This window comes from Lonchura striata, chromosome 8 (assembly GCF_046129695.1).
Source record: "Lonchura striata isolate bLonStr1 chromosome 8, bLonStr1.mat, whole genome shotgun sequence".
NCBI lineage: Eukaryota > Metazoa > Chordata > Aves > Passeriformes > Estrildidae > Lonchura > Lonchura striata.
Genome location: NC_134610.1, coordinates 6862905 through 6884154, shown reverse-complemented (window position 1 = coordinate 6884154; position 21250 = coordinate 6862905). Strand labels below are relative to the sequence as shown.

The 21250-nt window shown below is 40.5% G+C and overlaps 1 protein-coding gene across 2 annotated transcripts in view; it reads right to left on the bottom strand.

Annotated features, from left to right (window-relative positions):
• The window catches only part of TMEM163 (transmembrane protein 163), an 85231-nt gene extending 64274 nt beyond the window's left edge, over positions 1 to 20957 (bottom strand). The window contains exons 1-2 of one of the 2 annotated variants that reach the window (XM_021548733.3): positions 20478 to 20957; positions 15416 to 15535 (exon numbers count right to left, since the gene is read on the bottom strand). In XM_021548733.3, the coding sequence (XP_021404408.1) occupies positions 15416 to 15535; positions 20478 to 20631 (274 nt within the window). In that variant the 5' untranslated portion in view covers positions 20632 to 20957. The remainder of the gene's footprint in view (positions 1 to 15415; positions 15536 to 20477) is intronic. The other variant, XM_021548735.2, reaches the window with a different exon arrangement.
• Positions 20958 to 21250: the final 293 nt, after the last annotated feature.

Sequence of the window (21250 nt, the reverse complement as noted above, 5' to 3'; positions counted from 1 at the left end):
TCAGTTACCACACCCTGTATTGCTGCCACTGAAAGCAGAGGGACATAAAGGATTAGATTTTGTTCTTCCATTTGGAATTGACCACCACTGAAAATGAACATAGCAAGATTAACAAATGTTTCATGTACAGAAAACTGTATTCACATTGGGGATTTCATCATAGTAAGCAAAGGCAGAAAACATTCCAGAAGGGTCATCTGAGCCAAGGGGAATACCAAATATTCCTTCCAATCATTAATACTGTTAGCAAATTAAATTCTGAGCCTATTGAAGAAGGAGGAAGAATCCTACAAAACCACCTCTGAGGCCAGGGGGTTTGTCCCTATCTATTGGAATTCTGAACAATCTTGTTTGGAGTTTTTATTATAGATGAAGCTAAAAGGAAGAAATTCAACAAAACCACATGTAATTGCTTCTAAACCTCTTTCAAGATCCTAAGTACCTTCTTCTGTATTCCTTTGCTTTCTTTAACTAACTAGCACAGTCATTTTGCCTAAAACTGGAGGAATTATATATCATATTCTACTATATCTACACTTAGAAAAATACATTCTTTCCTGAAAATCTCAAGATCATGGATCTTACTATGGCTTAGGAGCACAATGTGAAAAATCTCAATGCAAACAAAACAAATAACATCAGTCATTTAAAACTCTAATTTCTATTTAATTTCTAATTCTTCATCCTAAATCAGAGTTACGAAAACCAAATGCAGCCCTTGAAATCTAAGTGCAACATGGTGACAGAAAAGTTAAATGCCCTACCAGCACCAGAACTGGAAACCAAATTCAGATTTTCCTAAAGCCATGCAAGTTTTTGCATGTCAAATTCTTCCCAGCTATTGATGTTGTCCTACATCAGAGGATTCCTACTGATTGCAGAGAAGATAATGAGTACCAAATATCTCCCAAACAGAACTCCTTTATCAACATCTTCTGCTGACCCAGGACCTCGACATTTCTTATCTTAATTTCAGCATCACAAGACAGAAACACATAAAGGCAAAAATCAATTCTGATTAAAGTTACAGAAGTGAAATCAAGGCAGATACATTCTGTGAGCAGGGGAGCTACACAGCATCATTAATGGGATGCATTTTATTAATTTCCCTGCACCTTATCTAACCTAGTGAAGTCATTGTATACACACACAAAAAGAAAACAGATTGTAAATGTTATGGTCTAAAAGGTGCCTTTCCACTGTGTAGTAACTAATATTTTTTCCAGTTCTATCTGCCAACAAATGCGAAGCCCAGGCCACCAGGAAGGGAGAAGAACCATTTCCATTCCTTCCTAATTGGACCCCAGAGACTGACACATTTAAACCAAAGATCAAAGCTGCTGCTTTTTGGACTGAAACTGCTTTGAAACTGTGAAACTGCCTGTAAGGAACAGGTGGCAATATAATTTCTTAAACTAACTGCAAAATGTATCACCTGAATGATAGTTAAGTAGATTAATTACAAGCAAAGGTAATCAGTTCATCATGTGACCTTTACTTTTCTTGAATAACCAAGTCATACTTGTATGAGAAATTAAAACAAACACAGCTGAATATCAGAAGCTCCAGAAAACTCAATTATTTCTATTCAGAAGAGTATTTTCTCCAAAGATTTCTGAGTGTTTCAAATGCTGACAGTGTAAGACACTCCTGAATAAAACCAGTACTGTAATATTATACCATTATGCTATAAACACCCTTGTGTCAGCAAGGGAAGTGACTGTAGGGAACAAGAGTGCAAGCCTGGGTTTATAACCCTTAGCCCTCGGCTGCCCCAGCTCTCCTGAGAGCTTTGACTTGCTCAGGAACTGAGAATATGCTTTTAGAAGCACTACATCCCCTCTAAGTCATTTCTTATTACATAGTACTTAGCAAGACCCATCATTTGTGCCCTTGCTTTAAACCACAGGACCTGCACACTTCTGTTTATACATTTGTATGAGATTTCCACACCAATTTGTTAGTCCTGCAGCTTCTTTGCAACCCAGTTGTGCAATCTGTTTTCCCACATGTCCTCTCCTATGTAGGGCAGGATGATGGAATATCGCCTCCCTGTTTATGAAGAAGTTTTCTGCCAGTTTTGATGGGTCTTACCTTGGATGATCCACTTAAGAGTCTGTTTCCACTTGTGTTTAGCATTGACGTCACCGAGTTCCATCCTTTCTTTCCAACTGAGAGTATGTCTGCTTCCTTCAGTTAGATGAAAGTCATGGAATCCTCAGGCCCAACTACATTTTTAAGAGTGCCATTGAAATAAAGGTTGATTGTACTCATCTCTCTACAACAGCACAGTAAAACCAAGAATGCACAAAGGCAAACCAACCATCAGAACAATTCCCACCTCTAAAAACACCCAAGACATCTGCCCATATGATGATTAAAAAAAACCTTTTGGCTTATCCTCATTCTAGGAACACTGAGCTTTGCCAGTGTACATGAGAATAGCAAAGACACGGGGACTGAAAGCAGCTCTTTACACAAAATGTGTTTCAAAGATTTAACAACAGGACTTTGTGACACACAAAACACTTCCCAGGATTAACCTGTAGACCCAAGAGATGCACTGTTAGCACATAATCTCCTGTTCCTCAGAACTTTCTTACTTCCCATCCACATCCTCAAATGCCACACAAGGCTGCAGTAGCTGTAAAGATAAGGCAAGAGAGCAATCCTTTAGTAGTTCTTCCTGAAATCATCTACCTGAAGTTCCTCTCCATGCACAGGAATAATAAGTATAACAGGCTCAGGAAAGAGCACAGCATCACAGAAACATGTACTTTAAACAAGTGATGTGCATTTGGTCATGAAAAATGGATTCCATCAATAATAAGCACCATCAGCCCTAATTCTCAAACAAACTTAACCCAGCATTTGGGGTGCTTTTCTATGTTGTCCAAGTCATACCATACTTAGCAAGCCTTTTCTCCTCTACTGCAGAAGTTGGCTTATTATTTTGACTTTTTTTTTTGCAAAAGCAAAACTTAGCAAGGGTTTTTACTGCTTAGCAGAAACCTGCATTGCAGCAGGAAGCCTATGCAGAAAATGTGCAGAGTACCCAGCCAGGGTAACAAATCACCAACTCACTAAACTCCAGTGTGCCTCACGGTCACTGCAGAACAGCATTTATTTCACAGTGAACTCTAAAAACACCAGGGGGAGAGATAAAGGGAACATTCATATGCAGAAAGCTGTTTATTAGGGTTCTAAGACAACATGGAAAGACTGACTTCTCCATTTTATAATAGGGGAATACAAACTTCCAGCCACCTAAAAAGACCATCAGGGACACCATTCTGCCTGACAGTGTTCATGTTGGCACACTTCCTTAGCCTTCATAAATTAATTTTTGCTTATTTTTTCAGCTACAAGGGGCAGGGAAACATCCTCCAACACCACAGCAATCTCCAGGGACATACATGCTGTACCTAATCTGATCTATTAGACACCCATTTCACTTTCCTGTGTCATGCCCTGAAAAATATTCACAGCTCAGTTACAAATTACCAGCAGATTCTTACAGAGTAGTAAATGCAGTGACCAATCTGTCTATATATTCTGTGAATAATGTAACTTACCTAGTTTTAGACTGCCACACCTGAGCTAGACAAACCTCAAATGTCTGTTCAACTCTTGGCAAAACAAAAAGAGGAAAACATTTGATAACCTCAGGGAATCCAACTGCACTTTTTATACAGCTTTCAAACCTCTCTTTGAACTCTGGACTGTTGAGCTTTGTTACAAAAACCTCCAGCTCAGTTTTTCCCAAAAAGAGAAAAAGTACATGCAACAAATCTAGCATAGCCCTGCAAAAAATAACATCAGTCATGAAAAGTTACACTGAACATCGGGTTAAACAGATACATGGCAAAATAGGTTCTTCCTTGAGATTTAAGGCCTCACTAATGTGTTCCAGACAACTGTCAACAGTTAAAGCCATCTTACTTGCTGCTTGAAGAGACTTCCAAATTTTTTAAACTGTCATCCTCTGTAAAGAGTTCCTCCTTGATCTCAAGAACTGCATGCACTTAGAACTCAAGGCAGGTTATTTCATAGCATTCTCCTGCCCTTTTCATTTCTCAGTTGTACTCCTTTGACAGCAGTTTCAAGTTGTAAAAATCTTTTCCAACCTCTACCTGACCAATAAGAATGGTTACTCAAAGAAAGAGAACAAAGATAAGCTTACTAGCACTGAAAAACCAATGTTAATAACATTTACCTTTCTCTACCACCTACAAAAGGGAGAAGAAAAAAAAAAAAGGCAGGAAAAAAAATATTCAAGCCCCTCAGTACTTCAGGGACCTTGAGAGGCCCTGCACAAAGTGAAGCTATTCCACCAGCAGCCACCACCCTACACAACTACCCAACCCTCTCCTCTTACTCTAAATTGTCTGCAAATTATTCCAGCTCAACTGGGTTTACTGCACCACCAAAACACATCAGGAGTAGCACCACATTCCTCAAAACCCACCAGCCCAAAACACATTACTCAATGTAAATTTACCCCTGCACAGGCAACAAGAAGTCAAAAACATCTAAATGCATTCAGTACACTACAGCATTAGAAATCCTGGGACTTTGAAACAGTTTCCACAAGTTAAACCACAACAAACTCTGGAAATTACCCCACAAATCAGTAGGTCTAATACTCAGATGGAGCAGCCAGCAATGCCTTCCTGCACGTACAAAATTCAGAGCATGTTGTCACTCTGAAAGACATAGGTTGTGTATAAATGTGTCAGCTACTATATAGCAAAACACTCCAATTTTTGGCAGAAAAATCAGTTACCTTTTCATTTATCAAAGCCTGATGTGTGCAGATGGAGAACAAATTTATGGCAGTAAAATCATTTGCCCAAAGCCACAAAGAAAGTTTGGGCCATGCCCAGGATTAGAACAGTCCCTGGAGCAAATTCTTGGCCCAGCCTCTGTGAACCTAGCAGGATCTGAGTTGCTGTTAATTCACCTTTTTTCCCCGGTGTTTAAAAATGCTTGTAAGAGTCAAGACAGACTGCCTTAAGCAAATATTTCCTCACAAAAGTGAGAAAAAACTTACTACCAAAACACAAAGGTAATGCTAAACGGAGTCTGAAAATACCTCCTCTAATACAAGTTCATCCTATTATTTGTCATATGCTTTAGGGACTGATGCTCATTTGTTTCAAATTGAAATAAACCCAAGGAAGTCAACAAATCTATGGCCTTCAGCTGAAAATCTGTCCCTATAAATTACCTTAAGTGTATTCAGGTGATTTCGAGTCTAAAGATTCCATAAGCCATTAAACATCACTTGCAACATTATCCCTTAAATCACAGCCTTGTTTTCATCCACCAGATGTTTCTCAGCAGGCAAATGTACACACAATAACCCAGTGAGTATCTCTTAGTGGGAGAGTAACAGGAAATTTCACTTTAAGTAGGGTTTGCTCAAGTGGCAGGACCCAAAACACAAAAATTGAATCATTTTCCTGCCCACTTCTCAGTATGAGATAATTGTGGGTTTGGGTTTTTGACACATTCACAGGCAGTAACTACAGGTTTCCCACAGTCAGAACTCATATGGTAAAGGGCACAGAACTATGATTTCTACCTCTTTAACTAAAAATCTTAATAATTTAATTTGCTGACTCAGTTTTTCATGGCTAGAAAAGATTGTTAAACAATCTCTCTTTGTTGCAGGCAATTGCACACAGAAATATCAAGTCATGCTAAATGAAAAGGAGACACAGTTTACTATTAGTTTTTAATGTGCCACAAAAATGAGCAGATGAATTGGCTCTTTTGGGTACTATTAGTTCCACATAGTTAGACATTATAGCCTGATATATGTCAGCCTCAGCAGCAAGTCAGAGAATAGTGATGTCTCTCAATTTGGGAGGTACACAATAATCCTCTGGGCATACACACAGCCCTGTTTTACACAACAAGCTGAGACTGATGCCTTACATCTGTCTTCCTCACTCCTGGCAGCATGCTCCAGTACACATGCAAATTGATGCCCATAAACCAGTGCTGCACAGGCTGTCTGGAGCTGTTGAGCAGTTTTCTCACAGCCCCTGAGCCTTGCATTTGGGAAGTGATCTGCCACCACTGCAATCACCATCAGTTTTGCCTCTGGCTTCCACAGCCTTGGCCGGGTCTGATGCTGGGTCCTTGGCTCTGCCCTGTGCCTTTCATGGACCTGTGAGCAACAGTAAACTCAATTCACACTAAATGTGAATTTAACATCAACATTTCAAGCATACCTTAACCTGTCTATCATTCCCTACCAAAATGGGATTGCATGGAGTTACTTTTTTTCCCCAACTGTGCATCCTAGTTGACACTGCAGACTGCATTTCTTGCCTATTAAATCTCCCACTACACAATAATAAATCTGTCTTCTAAAATTTTTCTTTCAGAGCCTCGGGAAACACTGTCATTCTTTGGCCATTAAAATGTTTCACTAAAGAATGTGATCTGTGGACAATGCACTTAGATGTTTATTTTCTTCACTTTGATATATTGAAAAGATACATTGTACTTAACAGTTCCTTGAAGCAAAATCTTTAATAGCAGAAGATAAACAATCCTCATATCTGATGAGAAAATTCCATTTAGGATTCAGCCAAAGATCCTGTTCTGCAGTAGATGTTACTCATTCTCAGCATCACACCTGGCACAAAAATGGCTCAGAGATCTCTCCAGAAAGGAGAGCTTGTGGTGCAAGTGCCAAAAGCCACTTATCCTGCAACAGTTCCTGGAAGGCAGATGCCTCTTGTCTACCTATTTTTATGGTATCTGTCAGACCATCCCACTTCCTCTGCAGTTCTTCTGTCTAGCAAAATACCAGCTGGTTATTTCTGGTCATTCTTCTTTGACTAAGCACTGACTAATCTGCTTCTTTGAACTCTGAAGATAATCTTCTCTGTCCCTTTTTCTGCAATACCCAGAGAAGAAAAGAACAGTAATGGAAGTCATACACAAAAGTCAGAAGAGATACACAGGAGCTCTTTATGGCTTCTCTGAAGAAGACAGCTTTGCAGATGAAGGTTAGTGTCCATTAAAAACTTGTTTCAGGCTTTACCAAAGACTTTGATGATTTTTACTTGAGCCACATGAATCTGACCAGGTTGTACCACCATTTAGCACAAAGTATCAAAGTTTCCCAACTTTTAGATCTACCAGACTGGATTTTTCACACAGTATCCTTATGTCTCCTCTCACAAAGTGTCACGGCATGTGACCTGGAGCAGTACCCAGGACACAAGGTTTATGCTCTTGCTGGGGGTATTTTCAGAAACCAAAGTGTCCTTCAGCTCAGACTGGGTTATTGACCTCATCGGGGTGGTGCCACCTATTCACCCAACCTCATTCTCTGTTATTTTCTCTGCTCCCACTCTGTGAATCCCCCCCAGCTCCCAGATGCTCCCAATTCTCATCAAACACTACCATGGCTTCACATCCAGCTCCAAGGGATGGACCTCCTGGGAGCTCAAGGGCAAGGTAAAGAACACATATCATTTATGAGATTATTTTACTAAGTTCTCCTACAGTGCAGTTTTAATAAAATTAGTTTACAAAATTATTTACAAATAATATTCTGTTCTGAGAAAGTATTAAAATCTAACTAATTTATATTTTCAATGAAAGGAACTCAAACACTGTTACTGAAAAACCACAGAAAATAAGTGCCAAAAAGGAAACACCAAGCACTATCAACCTCCCCAGTAAAGTAAAAGTTACAAATGTTATTAAAAAAATTAACTGAGGTACCAGGTTACATTTTGTTGCATATTAAGTTAAAAAATATGAATATTTTTAAATTTCTGGCAGAAGAAACCTAAGAAGAAAGTTGTGCACTTACTTTCATTACTTTCACTGCTTCCTGTGAAGTTTGAATCCAGCAGTGCTTTAAAAACTCTCAAAATTCAAACAATAAAGTGAAACTACACAATGAATATTAAACATACATTTTATGTCATTATTGTTGATTTTCAGCTCCAGATACAAAGAATTACAAGTTCAACTTTGCCAATAAGAAAAGAAGTGAATTTTTAAATTGGGACAGCAAAGAAAATATGAAATTATCTATGAAAACCAAATGCTATTGATATATCAGGCATTCATAAAGAAATCTGTTTATACATTCATGCCTTTGCACAAACCTGCAACAGCTAAGGCACTACTTTGTGGAAGTGATTCTACAGCAATTGATTGAAAATACATTAGACTTTTCAGCTTGCAGAGATGGTCCTTCAAAGGGCAGATGTACACTCACCTATGTGATCCAGCAAATACAGCAAGAGCAACAATTGAGACTTGTGCTAGAGGATCGTTTCTTTTCAATTTTATACATAAAATTCAAGCAGGTTTTTTATGGATAACAGTTAACACCAATCACATGCAATAAACTTAATATTACATCTTTTTTTTTTTTTTTCTCCCAACTACTTCCATCTGGTTTTAGTCAAGATACACATTTTTCACTCACTACAAGCTAGGGATGGCTGTAGGAAACATCGTCCCCCACCACCGAGTTAGCACCAAGAGGTCTGCCTAAAATCCTCCCCATTCAGGGTTAAATTCTTTTCCCATAAGAAAAATTAACTCTCTACCCACACCTGTCTGTAAGGGCACAGTAGAATTTTCTCAGGGATAGAAGTAGGACCCATGGCATCCATACAATTACCTAATACTTAGTTATTTATACTTATTTGTATATTGCACTTTGCTACACAACTGTATTCTCATCATTGGAACCTCTGAACCATCAAACACAGAGCTGCCTTTGACAAAATCCAAGCAGGGATCTGATGGCAAAACTGAAGAGCAAATTTCAAGTGTCTAAAACCTCCTGCTATAATTTAAATACAACATATATTACCTATGTTACATAACATAGATGCCAATTCATTTGCCATTCTTACTGGTCTAAATGTTGCACAGACTCATTCCAATCTTCTCCACACAAAATAAATTCCAACAAAACCTTGTAAAAGAAGAATAAAACAGCAACTGTGATTGTGATTATTACACTAAGCAGCCTAAACAATGTACTTGCATGTTTCTCACTCTTCATGAAGTCATGTTACAGTTTTGCTTTTCCCTCATCTTCAGCCCTGTTTTAATTTCAAAATTCTTCAGGACAAACTTTTCTCATGAGAAAAGAATAAGAAAAGAAAACTCTTCAGTATACTTAACATAAGCAATTATTAAATTGCAATTTTCTAATGCAAAAATGCACAACAAACTAGTGTGTTTTAAAGGCTAGTATTTAAACAAAAATTCATCTGTTTTAACAAACTTCCAGCACAGCAATAATTTTTTAATTGTTTGCTGTTCAAAAATATTATATCATTATCTAGCCTGTTCTAGATTTCACAGACTTCTACCACCATTTTCCCTGCCAACTAAGGAAAAGATTTCATGAAGTGTGAAGCACTGCAGATTTTAGACCCACACTTCTGCTCAAGAGCTATCAGTCTTGAACCTGACATCCATATGTTATTTTCTCCTCCCAAGAAAGTCACTTAGAGCTTTGTGTGCCTGAAAAAAAAAAAAATAGACAGGCCCTTACTGGCCTCTCATTTCATTTTCAGTGAATGAAAATTGCATTTTGCTGTCATTAAGTACAGACTGACCTATACAAAAGGCTGTCTTCTGCCAGTGCTGCAGAGGCAATGGATTTTTTGTCTTTTAGCTTTTACGTGTAACATGATTAGGATTTTTTGTCTTTTAGCTTTTGTGTGTAACATGGTTAGGACCAAACTCTATTTTCACCTGTAGTGGTGCAGCTGTAACGAGGATGACAGGAAAACACAAGAGTCACCAATATCAGAACTCTTCCTTGGGAATTTGAGTTCCAGATTTCATTAACGCTTCTGTGAAGCTACAGCCCTGAAGCATCTCTCTTTTTGTAACTGACATAATTAAACACTCTGAGAAACATGCAAAGTGAGGGATCTGTATACTGCCATGGAGGAGCTTTACTCTCTGTTTAGTCTTTAATTGGTTTTAAGTGTTTGCATGGAATTGTGACTTGAAATGTAACTTTCTGAATAAATGTAATGCACTCTGCTCAAGAAAATAAAAATATTTAAAAAACCCTTTTCTTGGGCATTAGGAGTGAGAAATGCAATTCTGCGTCATTACTGGATGAGAAAACACAAAGACCAAGACTTTTCATATTTTCTGTGATCCTGAAGAGCTTTGTTTAGGTTCCCAGATGACACACTCTAACCTCAGCCTGAGTGCTGAATGTCCATCATTTGTCTGAAATTAATGGCCTTTAAAGAATATCCAAACTAAAGAGCCTCAGAACCATGAACCTTCCCCTAAATTTTTCTTTAGTAGTGTTATTATGATTCACAGCTGTGCCCAGGGTATGCTAAGTATTGTGCAAGCATCAGGGAAAGCCCACATATATTTAATTTTTCAAGCATGAATAGGAATGGCCCACAGAGAAAATGATATATTCATCAGTAAATTAATATAATCACTCCCCATCTCAGTTGTCTAAGATGAGGAGTAACAGATTACATCAGTACACCCACATGTGAGCATTCACAGGACAACAACTTCAATTGCTCAATGCTTGTCCCATGTAATTTCAATTGCATGCACCTGAATAGAGAAAAACCAGTAGTCATGTCCTATAGCTAACCCACATGAGACTTTATGACTCAATGCAGTCATTCCAATGAAAAAAGTGGGCCTGGATACACAACTTCTATGTTCGTTGGCATTTATAATTGTTAGAATCTGAATTAGCATAAAGCATTAATCTGAAAGCAAAACCTACCCTGAAATTTGTAAGCACTTGCACCATATATTTCAAACAAAATGCCTCCCAGTATGTGGGAGCTCACTGTGATAAATAATTTTTAAGCAATTCTTTCTGAAACACAAATAATTTTTTAATATAAAATCAGAACATCAGTGTCTGCATTTACATTTAACATCTTATCCATGGGCCAACAGCTAATCCTGTAAAATACTCCCACACTCACAGAATTCTACCTACTGAGTTTCCACTTGAGATTTGATACATATAAATGGAATTCACCTTCTCAAAACACCAGCACCTCTTACTACACCAGACTAAACACCAGGATGAGACTTTTTGCTGCACTCGGTTATTTCTGTGCAGCTGAACCTTACCTGTGATGAGCTGAAAGGGGGGAACTCCAGAGCAGCCCTGGGGACAGATGTGAGCACCCACTGCCATTTCCCAGCACTCTGCAAGCAGCCCCTCCACTCTCCCAGTGACCAGTGCAGACCTGCCCTGGGCACGCTGGGACAGCCTGGCTGCAGCCTTCACAAAGCTCACATTTACAAACCCATGCATTCTAAACCTTCTCTCAGTCTCCAGCTACAAAGAAAAGCCTCAGTGCAGAATTTGGTCTGTACATTGTTTTGATGCATTGCTAGGACTCCTCCATTCACTGTGAAACAATTTTGGCTGATCAGATCAGGAAGATGAATGAACACTCTGCTTTCTGTGAATCACAAGTCTATACTGGACAAAAAACACCAGACAGAACAAGATTGTTTTCTGCTTTGACAATATTATCAGAGATTAGCTGCCTGAGCAGAAACTGAACTGCAACAGCAGAAGCTATATTTGTATATTTTTCAAAATTATACTTTAGTAATATAAATGTCAAGAAACTAAGAATAATGGGTTTCAAAACACCAGAATTCTATTCCACCTGCTCTCTACTGTGATTCTTAAACTAGGCTCAGTATGAACACATAATACTGCAGCTACAGGAAGAAATAATAGTTGTTATTATGAAATGACTGCAGTCTTATACTACATAGATATACACTGCACAAAAATATGTTCTTATTCTGTTATCATTCTTTTCTTATATTACTGTAATCCAGAAATAATTATATTAGAATTATTATTCTAGCACCTACTTGGGGTGCTAAGGAATAATTTAATGTTCATTTTAATAATTTTTTTTAATAATTTTTATCATGCTCAGACTCTGTTTATTGCTGTATATTTATAATAAAGTAAATCCACTCTTGATGAGAATTCTACAAGTATGCATATTTCAGACAGCCCTGAAATGAAGAGCAAAATTAATTTATTGACCAGGCATTGATTCGCATTCGATCATGAAAGTACTGCACAAAACAGTGCCAGAATATTCTGAGAGCACCAAATTTTCAGCCACTAAAGATGATACATGGGGCTCCTTTCACCTTAAGGACCTCACACATTTAAGTCTACAGAGATTTTACTGAAGCCTTGTGCAATTTCATGCTGGAGAGCAACATCTGCAACAGCTCTCGGAGCCATGAGACCACATTGGTTACCTCAGAGTGCAGAAGCAGCATCAGAGACAGCATCCAAATGGTCCTTTACAAGTACAGCATTTCTGCAGTAAAATTAGGTTTATTAAGTGCTTGACAGTAAGAGATCTGTTCTTTCAGCTAAGTGGAAAAGCTGATTTCATGGTCTAAGTCCTACTTGTCAATACTAGTGAATGAAAGGTGACAACTTCATTTTCCCTTAAGCAGTCATTCTGCTCCATACCCAGCTTTCAGCTTTCTCTGAAAGGGTGGCCAGGCACTGGGAAAGGCTGCACAGGGAAGTGGTGGAGTCATCACCCCTGGAAGTTTTCAAAAAACGTGTGGATGTGGTACTTAGGGACACTGTTTAGCCATGAATGTGGCAGCCCTGGGTTAACAGTTGGACTTGATGACCTTAGAGGTATTTTCCAACCTTAAAATTCTATGATTTCCATAATCTCAAACCTCATTTGCCATAAACATTACTTAATAAGGAAACTGCTTTATGTATTCAGATCAACATGAGATTTTTCAGTCTCCTTCAAAATTACCAAGTGAACGATCGGAGTTCAGCTAGGGCAGCATCATAATCCCACCAAAAGGAAACACCTCATACCAATCAAGATAAACCATCACAATTTACTCTAATGCTGGAAAAATACAGTGTTGGAGGCAACTAGACCAGCCTTGAAAGGAAGGGTGAGGAGCGGACCATAAAAAGGGAAGGAAGTCTACTTACAAGCACTTGGTTGGAAAAGGAGCTTCCTGAACCTCTTCCCTACTCTCGCTTTAGCATTTTTCCTATAGTAATCAAATAACATCAGTTCCCTGGCATAATATCTTGACTATAACATGTGGCATGCACTTGCAAGAAAGCATTTTGAAGGGGATAAAACAGGAATTTAAATGAGGAATTTCTAGAGAAATAAGGAAGAGCAGTGAATATAGTCAGTGCAGCCTGACAATTACCAGAACAGGTCCCTGTTTTTTACTGAAATGGAACATCAGGGCTGTATTTCCAACACTTCACCACTACAGATAGGAGGTAAAATGGAAAGAGGATGCTTTAAATAGCAGTTATTTTCTATTGCTAAATTGTCAGTGTCAGATACCCCAAAGTGACAATTAAACATTTCTATCAAACAGGCAGCAATTTCTGGTCACCTGGCATCTCTCCCAGCTCATGGATTGGCTGGAGGAACCTGCTAAAAGGACAGCACTGAGGAAGAGAGCAGCCAGTGCAAGGCAGTAAAATGAGCAGAACTTCTGAAATTGCATGGGGACAACAAAGTGATCCCAGAAGTCAGTGTATTTTCTTCAAAGATTGAAAAACATTAATAATAAACACATGAAAAGCCCTGGCAAGGCTTTTGTGGCATGTAAGTTAACTGCCAACTACCTAATAAGAGATTCCATACAGATTTAATATGTATCTGTGTGCTGATTTCTCTCTTACACTTCATAAATTTAGCCTCAGCAAACTATGGGGACAGATACATTCCAAAAACATATAATTAGTCTTCTCTGATTTCAGTAGTTCAGCACCTATCCCCTCCAGGTGAATATGCAGCCACAGGATATCCAGACAGGCACTACATTCTTTGCTGTTGTTTGTTTCACTAAACACTACCAGAGTGCCAGAAACGAGGAAAAGAAAAAAGAATTCAGCCTAAATAATATTTTAAAATGTTTTAAAAGATCCTTTTAAAAGATAGAGTTTTAGTTATCTATATTACATTTAATTCTTGCAACGCTGACAAATGAAAATTAAAAATAAAATTAAGCCATATCACAATTTTCCTTAAAACTACAGTGTTTAGAGGTAACCAGGTTATTCTGTAACATAGTATTTACCTTTATGTTGCTTCAGTAGCAAAGACAGACCACTGCATTTCCATGAAGCAGAACAAAATGGAAACTTGTTTCACTCTCTTGTTAACATTCAGATTTTTTACAGTGTCAGATTCTGCTTCTAAGTGTTCCTCATCTTTTTTCTTATTTCTGAACCAAATTGTTGTACCTGTGTTTCCATATAAATTGCTCTGAGTAATATATGTTGAGTTTTCAGAGACCATTTGGTCAGAATTTAATCACCTCTCCTGGGAGCTGACACCAGCTTCCAGCAGCAGGTCATACAATGCAGATTAGAATAACAAAAGACATGCTGCTGTGATTCCAAAGGAAAAAAAAAAAAAAAAAAAAAAAAGAAAAAAGAAAAAGAAAAACAACACAAGTCTGTCTCTATCAAGCTTAAGAATGATGTTTTGAGACTTCTTTGATGTCTCCAAGACAGAGCCTTCCTTTTGTTTGTATTAAATCATAAATTCAATCACTTCTGATTTTTCCCTCTCTAAAACAGAGAATGTGCCACTGAAAAGATTTTATTCCACATTCCATGTTTCTTTTTGTCTTTCATGTGTTACTTCATTGCCCAAGATAGAAAGCTTGTATTTCTCAAATTTGCATAGAGCTAAAATTTGTATTTACACAATGATTCATTTTTTCCTGTTTTGAAATAAAAAAAAAATAGATTTCATTTTTTCTCATATGAAAGTGGGTTGGGTTTAGTTTGGATTTTTTTCCTCACTCAAATTCTTTTGTTTAAAGGTAAACTAGAAAAATGTCATGAAACTTATAGAAAAACACTGTTCTAAAAAGAAAACTGAATTTCTCCTCCAGATTAGTACTGCCTTAGGTTATCTGTCAGTGTACTACAGATAAATTATATATTTCTCCCTTAAAATTCACTATTCTTTATTATAGCATTTCCACTACAAATTCCAAACAGAATAAGATTTGTCATATTTGACCTCTTCAGTAAAAGGCAAGCCACTGCATAATGATTTTTACACTATTCTCCAAAACGAACAGTTCCACACGTATAAATGCTAGCAGGAATCAACATCTCCTGTTTCTTTCTCTGACCTTCAACAACCCTATACTCTGCAGAAAAAAACCCAACAGTTTTACTAATTTATAAGCACCATGCAGATACAGGCAGTCTGGAGAAAAACCTCTTTAGCAGTTGCAAAGAAAAAAAAACATGAGAAAGATTCTACAAAGAAAGAAAGAGACCAAAATAAAAACAAAAAGGAAGAGGTGTGAAATTTAAAATATTCCCAATACTCACTGAAAGCAGCCACTGCAAGAGCCAGTGTGACAATAATGGAGACCCAGGAAACCCACAATGCCTTCTTTCTGTAGCTTTGAGCTTCATGAGGTTTTAGCCTTGTACTGCTTTCTAGTAAACCTGATAAGCAATAAGCAGAGAATGTATGAACAATGCATTGCTCCTCTTAAAAACACAGCTGTGTTAGTTCAGCCCTAGAACACACATTTACATTCTACATTACACACTAAAGCAAAACAGAATCAAACCCTGCTCATATTATTAAGGTTAAGTGAATGAGGCCACCAGAAACATGTGAATAAGCAAGAAGAACACACACAAGCTCTTTTGACTCCACACAGAAAGACCCACACATCAATCCCTTAAAAAAAGCACTGTGTTCCAGTTATGGAAATTCACAATCAATATGATTTCCACCTGTACCTATGCACAAGAAATGGCTCAGTCCTATACTCCCTCAGGTCAAAACTTGTTTCAGAACTTGAGGATCCTGGGGCTAATTAACATAGGAGAAAACTCCTGCTCACCAGTCCCTGTGGAATGGCCTCCCAAGGCACAGGGATACACGGCACATATTGATCATCAAAGCACAAGTGGGCATGCCCCAGAATCAAAGCTGTCACTGCTGAAAATGCCTCTTGAGCACCTTGTCCTTCATTTGGGGTAAGAACCCATTCCGTCTAGAACTAACTGAAGAACCAATTATGTCCTTGCTGTAATCAATGCAGAAGGCTGTTGAACACAAGGAAATGCTATTGCTTTTTCTCTTTTTTGATGCTTTCAGTCTGTGGAAGTCTTTTGTCCACTGGTCTTACATCACAGAGAATGCAACTTAAACATAAATTAACATTCTTTGGTTTTTATTCTCTCAATCTGAGTCTTAAGCCACTTCTAAAATGCATTCAGAATTTTACATATTTGCATTCTGTATATCCCATTCTGATTCGTTTATGCTTAATACATTCATGTAATTTGAAACATACATTCTTTCTCACCATTATGTTTCAGCTCAAATCTGCTTTACTGGAGAGAAAACCTGATGGCTTTAAATTTCTTAATGAGTTACTCCAGAAGATGTGGGTGGTTCCTCTCAGATGATGAGCACTTTTCAGAGAGATTTGCCTGCACTGAATGCATTGAACTGAGACACTGGTTTAACAGAACGACTTTCAGTAGCTGTTCTCAGGTCTCAGACAAAGGGTGGAGAACAGGGGCTGTGTCAGACTCAGCATCAGATTAAAACATAAGAGTTGAAGCTGGTACTATCCTCACCTTCCTCAGTTTTCTCTCTGGTGGCTATTGCCACTTTCAAGGCAGGGACTCAGTGTACTCCTGAATCCACACCATGTTTAACCAAGTTTATTAACATTTACAGATATTAATTTCAACTGACTGTAATATACTGGCTGAAAATTGCAATGGTTTTGGAATCAATTCAGAACTGAATCAGACATCTCTGCCTTGGGGGCAGCAATATGTCAGCAGAGGGGCAGGCATATGGGGGGGGGTCAAATTTGAGCCATCAGATTTTATTCTGCCACTGTTAAAATTACTGGTTGTAATCCTAGCATAATGGTGGGATACATGCTGTCTTGGAAAAATCCTTTATGCTTTTTACACCTCAGTTACAATAAAGCATGGAGAGTTTCTTTATGGGAGTTCAGAAAGCCACTCTGAGAATTTCATGCTTATACTGTATTTTTAGAAAATTTAAAACATTATCACGCTTTGTGCTACACACTCCCCCCTTTATGAATGGAAAAGAATATACAAACTTGCATGGACCCATCCCTATAATGAAATTATGTCCATTTCTTATTACCTGCATTCTTTGTCTGTCTAATACAAAAAAAAACTGATAGATGACAACTCCAAAAGCTTTGAGTCTTTTACTGATTGCACAGCCATTTCTCACATGCCTGCCTTCATTTGTGCGAAGATTTTTTTTTTTTTTCCCCCACAAATGTTTGGCCTATCTTCTGCTACTATATATAACAATGTACAGTTTAATTGCTGTCTGCTATGAGGTAATTCAACAACACATCTTGAAACATAGGAGGGATTTCTACTAATCTAACCATAGAGAAAATACATCTTCTCACATTTTGTGTATTCACCCCTCCTGTCCCCTCCCCAAACCAATAATTTCAAATTATGGTCCAAATCTTTTTGGAACATAAAGCAAAGATTTTTTCAGCCAATTTTGACTCTCAATATTTCAAACCTCAAATGAACACAGATCAGAATGACAGATAGCCTCACCTCTTTCTTTCTTTTAAGGCATCCTTTAATTCATGGCTACAGCTCATACTACCTGGGAAGTCCAACATCCATAGTTGATACTAGCAAATCAAACAATATCCTAATTAAACTGAGGAATGAATAATAAGCCCCAGAGCTAGTGCAAGACTCCTGATTACTATTCACATGTCAAGCACATGTCCAGTATGACAGAGACTGCAGTCTTTAGAAAACTCATCCACTTCTGCCGTGTGTGTGTGTGTGTGTGTTTCTCTGTCTCTCAAAATGGCTGGCATATTCTGGCTGTCAGCGATGTGATCCCTTCCTTCCTGAAATAATTCAAATATATTTTCTGTGTTTAAAATTTCCACCCCCAAGAAAGATCATGTAATTCTTACGAGTGTCCTGAGGCCAGCCCCAAAAGATACAAACTCATTCACATGACTACCAAGCCCATAGAATAAAAATTATTTAAAGGCAACAACAGCTCATTAATCTACACACAAAGAACAAAATTCACAAGGAAAACTTCCATATTTCTTCACTGACCATAAGAAAGCAAGCATCCACAGGAGGATGAAAGTTAATCTTTCAGTATGACCTGCACTGCTACAAAAATAAAAAGCTGGCACCTACAAATGAAATTCCTCCGCCCTGAAATTAACATACTGAGTAATTTTATTGCCAAAAATTTATTTAACACATGGATATCCTTAAGGTATAGAAAAGATGGTGAACTGATTAAATTCACTGGATTTTTAATTTATCTTTCAGCATCTTCACATATTAACAGATTTTCTTCCCATAAAAAATCAGAAGGAGAAAAAAACCTGCCTAACAGTTGCAGAACACAAGCTTGGCATATTTGTGAAGTGATTCTAGGATATTCTTTACCATATGCTGACTTACCAGAAGTACTTTTCTATTTGGCTAAGGGATCATTTTAAAATGTCAAGTTAGAAATTGTGGAAGAGATAAGGCTAATAAAAAACCTGTTCACCTAAGGATGTTAATTTAAGGGTCCCATCCACAAAATTATCACCAATTTTGGATCTGGCTCTTAAAGAGCAAATATCTAGTTCCAAAATTTAGGATTAGTATTTATTTTTAGCAAGCATGGAAGCATCATCTCTATAACTGTTTCTGGTATGATTCATTGGAAAGGATTGTAGGAAAAAGTACAATCTAAAAGGACAGACTGTTAACATTTTCAACAGGGACAACCTGCAAAAAGCATACCATATTTCCCTCTACAGTGGTTGGGAATTATCCTGGTATACTTGGAATCAGTAACTACAGGAAAGGCTAAAAAAAAGGTACTGCAAGGGTCATAGAAAGAGCATGGAGGCAAGAAAGAAAATTAAATCAGCAGCTTTAGTTTCATCTCCCTCATAGAAAGAGATAGGTTAGATACAACACACACTACTATCTTTATGGAATTACCCTTAATACCAAAAGGAACAGCTTTCACCTTTGCCTCTGTCATACTGGGCACTAATTAAAATTTTCTGTAACCAAACTTCCATGTTCGAACCATAATCAAAATTCCTCCCTCATTTAAAGAGAGCTGAAGCCTCAGAGTGCCCTGAGGCAGGCACAGTGTCTGTCCTCAGCCACTGGCAGTGACAGTGAGGGTACCCCTTGAGTAAGGGCTGTCCCCAGCCCTGACATGACTGGAAGCTGTCAGGAAGGTGGTGAACGCTCTTCCCCCTGGCTCCTCTACTTTGTGTCTACGATTTGTGAGCAAAGCTGGGCAAAGAACAGGACATAGAAGGGGGTTACGTGTAAAAGGGCTATGGATGAAGACTGAGAACACAAAAGGGACTCCTGGATGCTGAAAGCAAAATGGAAAAGGAAGAAAAAGGCAACAGAGAGAGAGGTTAACGGAAGCCAATAGATGAAATTAAAAGATGGAGACAAATTGTGTGGAAGAGGAGCCTGGAGGCGTTGTGGAGGACAGGGCAGTGGGGAGGGTTAAAATGGCAGCTTGCCTTTGTGGGCGGCAGGTGAGTGAGCCCTGAACAGATGTCCGAAATGGATGTGCTTCGCACTAAAGCGTAACGCGGTTTGGAAGCAGGCAGCTTTCCGTCCCTGCTCAGGTATTTAAGTAAATAACAAAAAACGAGTTGTGCGGAACTGCACAGCTCGGTGGGGGAAGGGACACAAGGTGTGAGACAAGTGCCCCGACTTCAACCCCCAGCCCGGCTGGGGCGGAACCCCAGAAACGCCCCGCTGTGGCCCTGCTCGGGGGGCGGCAGCGACCACCCCGCCGGCTCGGGCAGCTCAGCGGGCTCCCGAGGAGAGCCCCAGAGCCCCGGCCCGCCCGGGAGCCCCGGCAGCGCCGCCGCCCGCGCCCCGCGCCGCCTGTGGAGCCATGCGCCGCCGGCAGCCGCTCCGCCGCCAGGCAGGCAAGTTCTCTGGCGAGGTGGGAACAGCCACGAATAGAGTTTATAAAAATACTTCAAAGCTGTCGCGGAGCGCTCGCACGGGAGCTAAAACGGGGCAGAGATTCGAGGGAGGCGCGGGGGGGATGCTAAGCGGCTGCCGGCGGCGGGATGAGGGGTGGGCGAGCTGGGCTGGAGCGGGGAGTTCGGGGGGCAAGAACCCGTGTGGGGCTGAAGGGAAGGGGGCGGGCAGGGCTGCTGCGGCGGCATGGGGATGGTGCGGGTCCAGGAGAGCGAGCGAGAGGATGCTGCGCAGAGGGTGTCGGAGGACCGTCGGGGTGGGTATCAGGCGCCTCGGGACGCGGGGGAGGCGGTGGGGCTCGGCACAGCGCAGAGCAGCGTGCAGGAAGGCGGGTGACGGACGGACGGGCGCTCACCTCTGTCCTCCAGCCCCTCGCTGAACTGCCCGCTCTCCCCGATCCGCAGCTGCTCCTGCTGCTGCTCCCGGGGGGCACCCGGCGGGTTGGCCCCGGGGGGCTGCACGATGGCGGGGTCCGGAGTGGTGTCCAGGGGGGCAGCGGACGGCTCCATTTCTTGCGGGGCGGCGGGCAGCGGCCGGCGGCTGTGGCAGGGAAGCGAGGAGCGAGCGGAGCATCCAGCCCGGGTGCGAGCCCGGGGAGAGGAGGAGACTCCGGCTCAGAGCATCAGGGAGACGAGGACGGGCAGCGAACAAACTCCGGCTGCTCCGCGCCAGCCGCTGCCCGCGGCCGCCTCATCACTGCCCGCGGCGGAGAGGGGCAGGTGGAGCGCGGTGCCGCCTCCCGGCGCTGCCCGTCCCCTCCCCGCCCCGCCGAGCTCCTCCGGCTCAGGGAGCGGGAGCCTCCTCACTCAGCCTGCCCTCGCCATGGCGCGCTCTGCCTCCTCCTCCTCCTCCTCTCCTCCTCCCTCAGCCGAGCCTGAGGGGGAAGAGCCGCCCGGGGACTGCGCGGGCCGGAGCCCTCCCGCCGCTCCTGAGGGCTGCGGGTGCCGGCCCTGCGCAGCGAGCCCCGTCCGCCTCGCGTCCCCTCACACAGGTGAAGACACAGCTCCCCTTGGCTGGGGATTTGTCCGTTCTCCCTGTGACTTTGCCCTTTTTCGGGATCAGAGCAGAATCGTCTCACACAGGCGCCTCTCGGACCCCGCGGCACTGACGTTCTGTCAAACCCCGAGT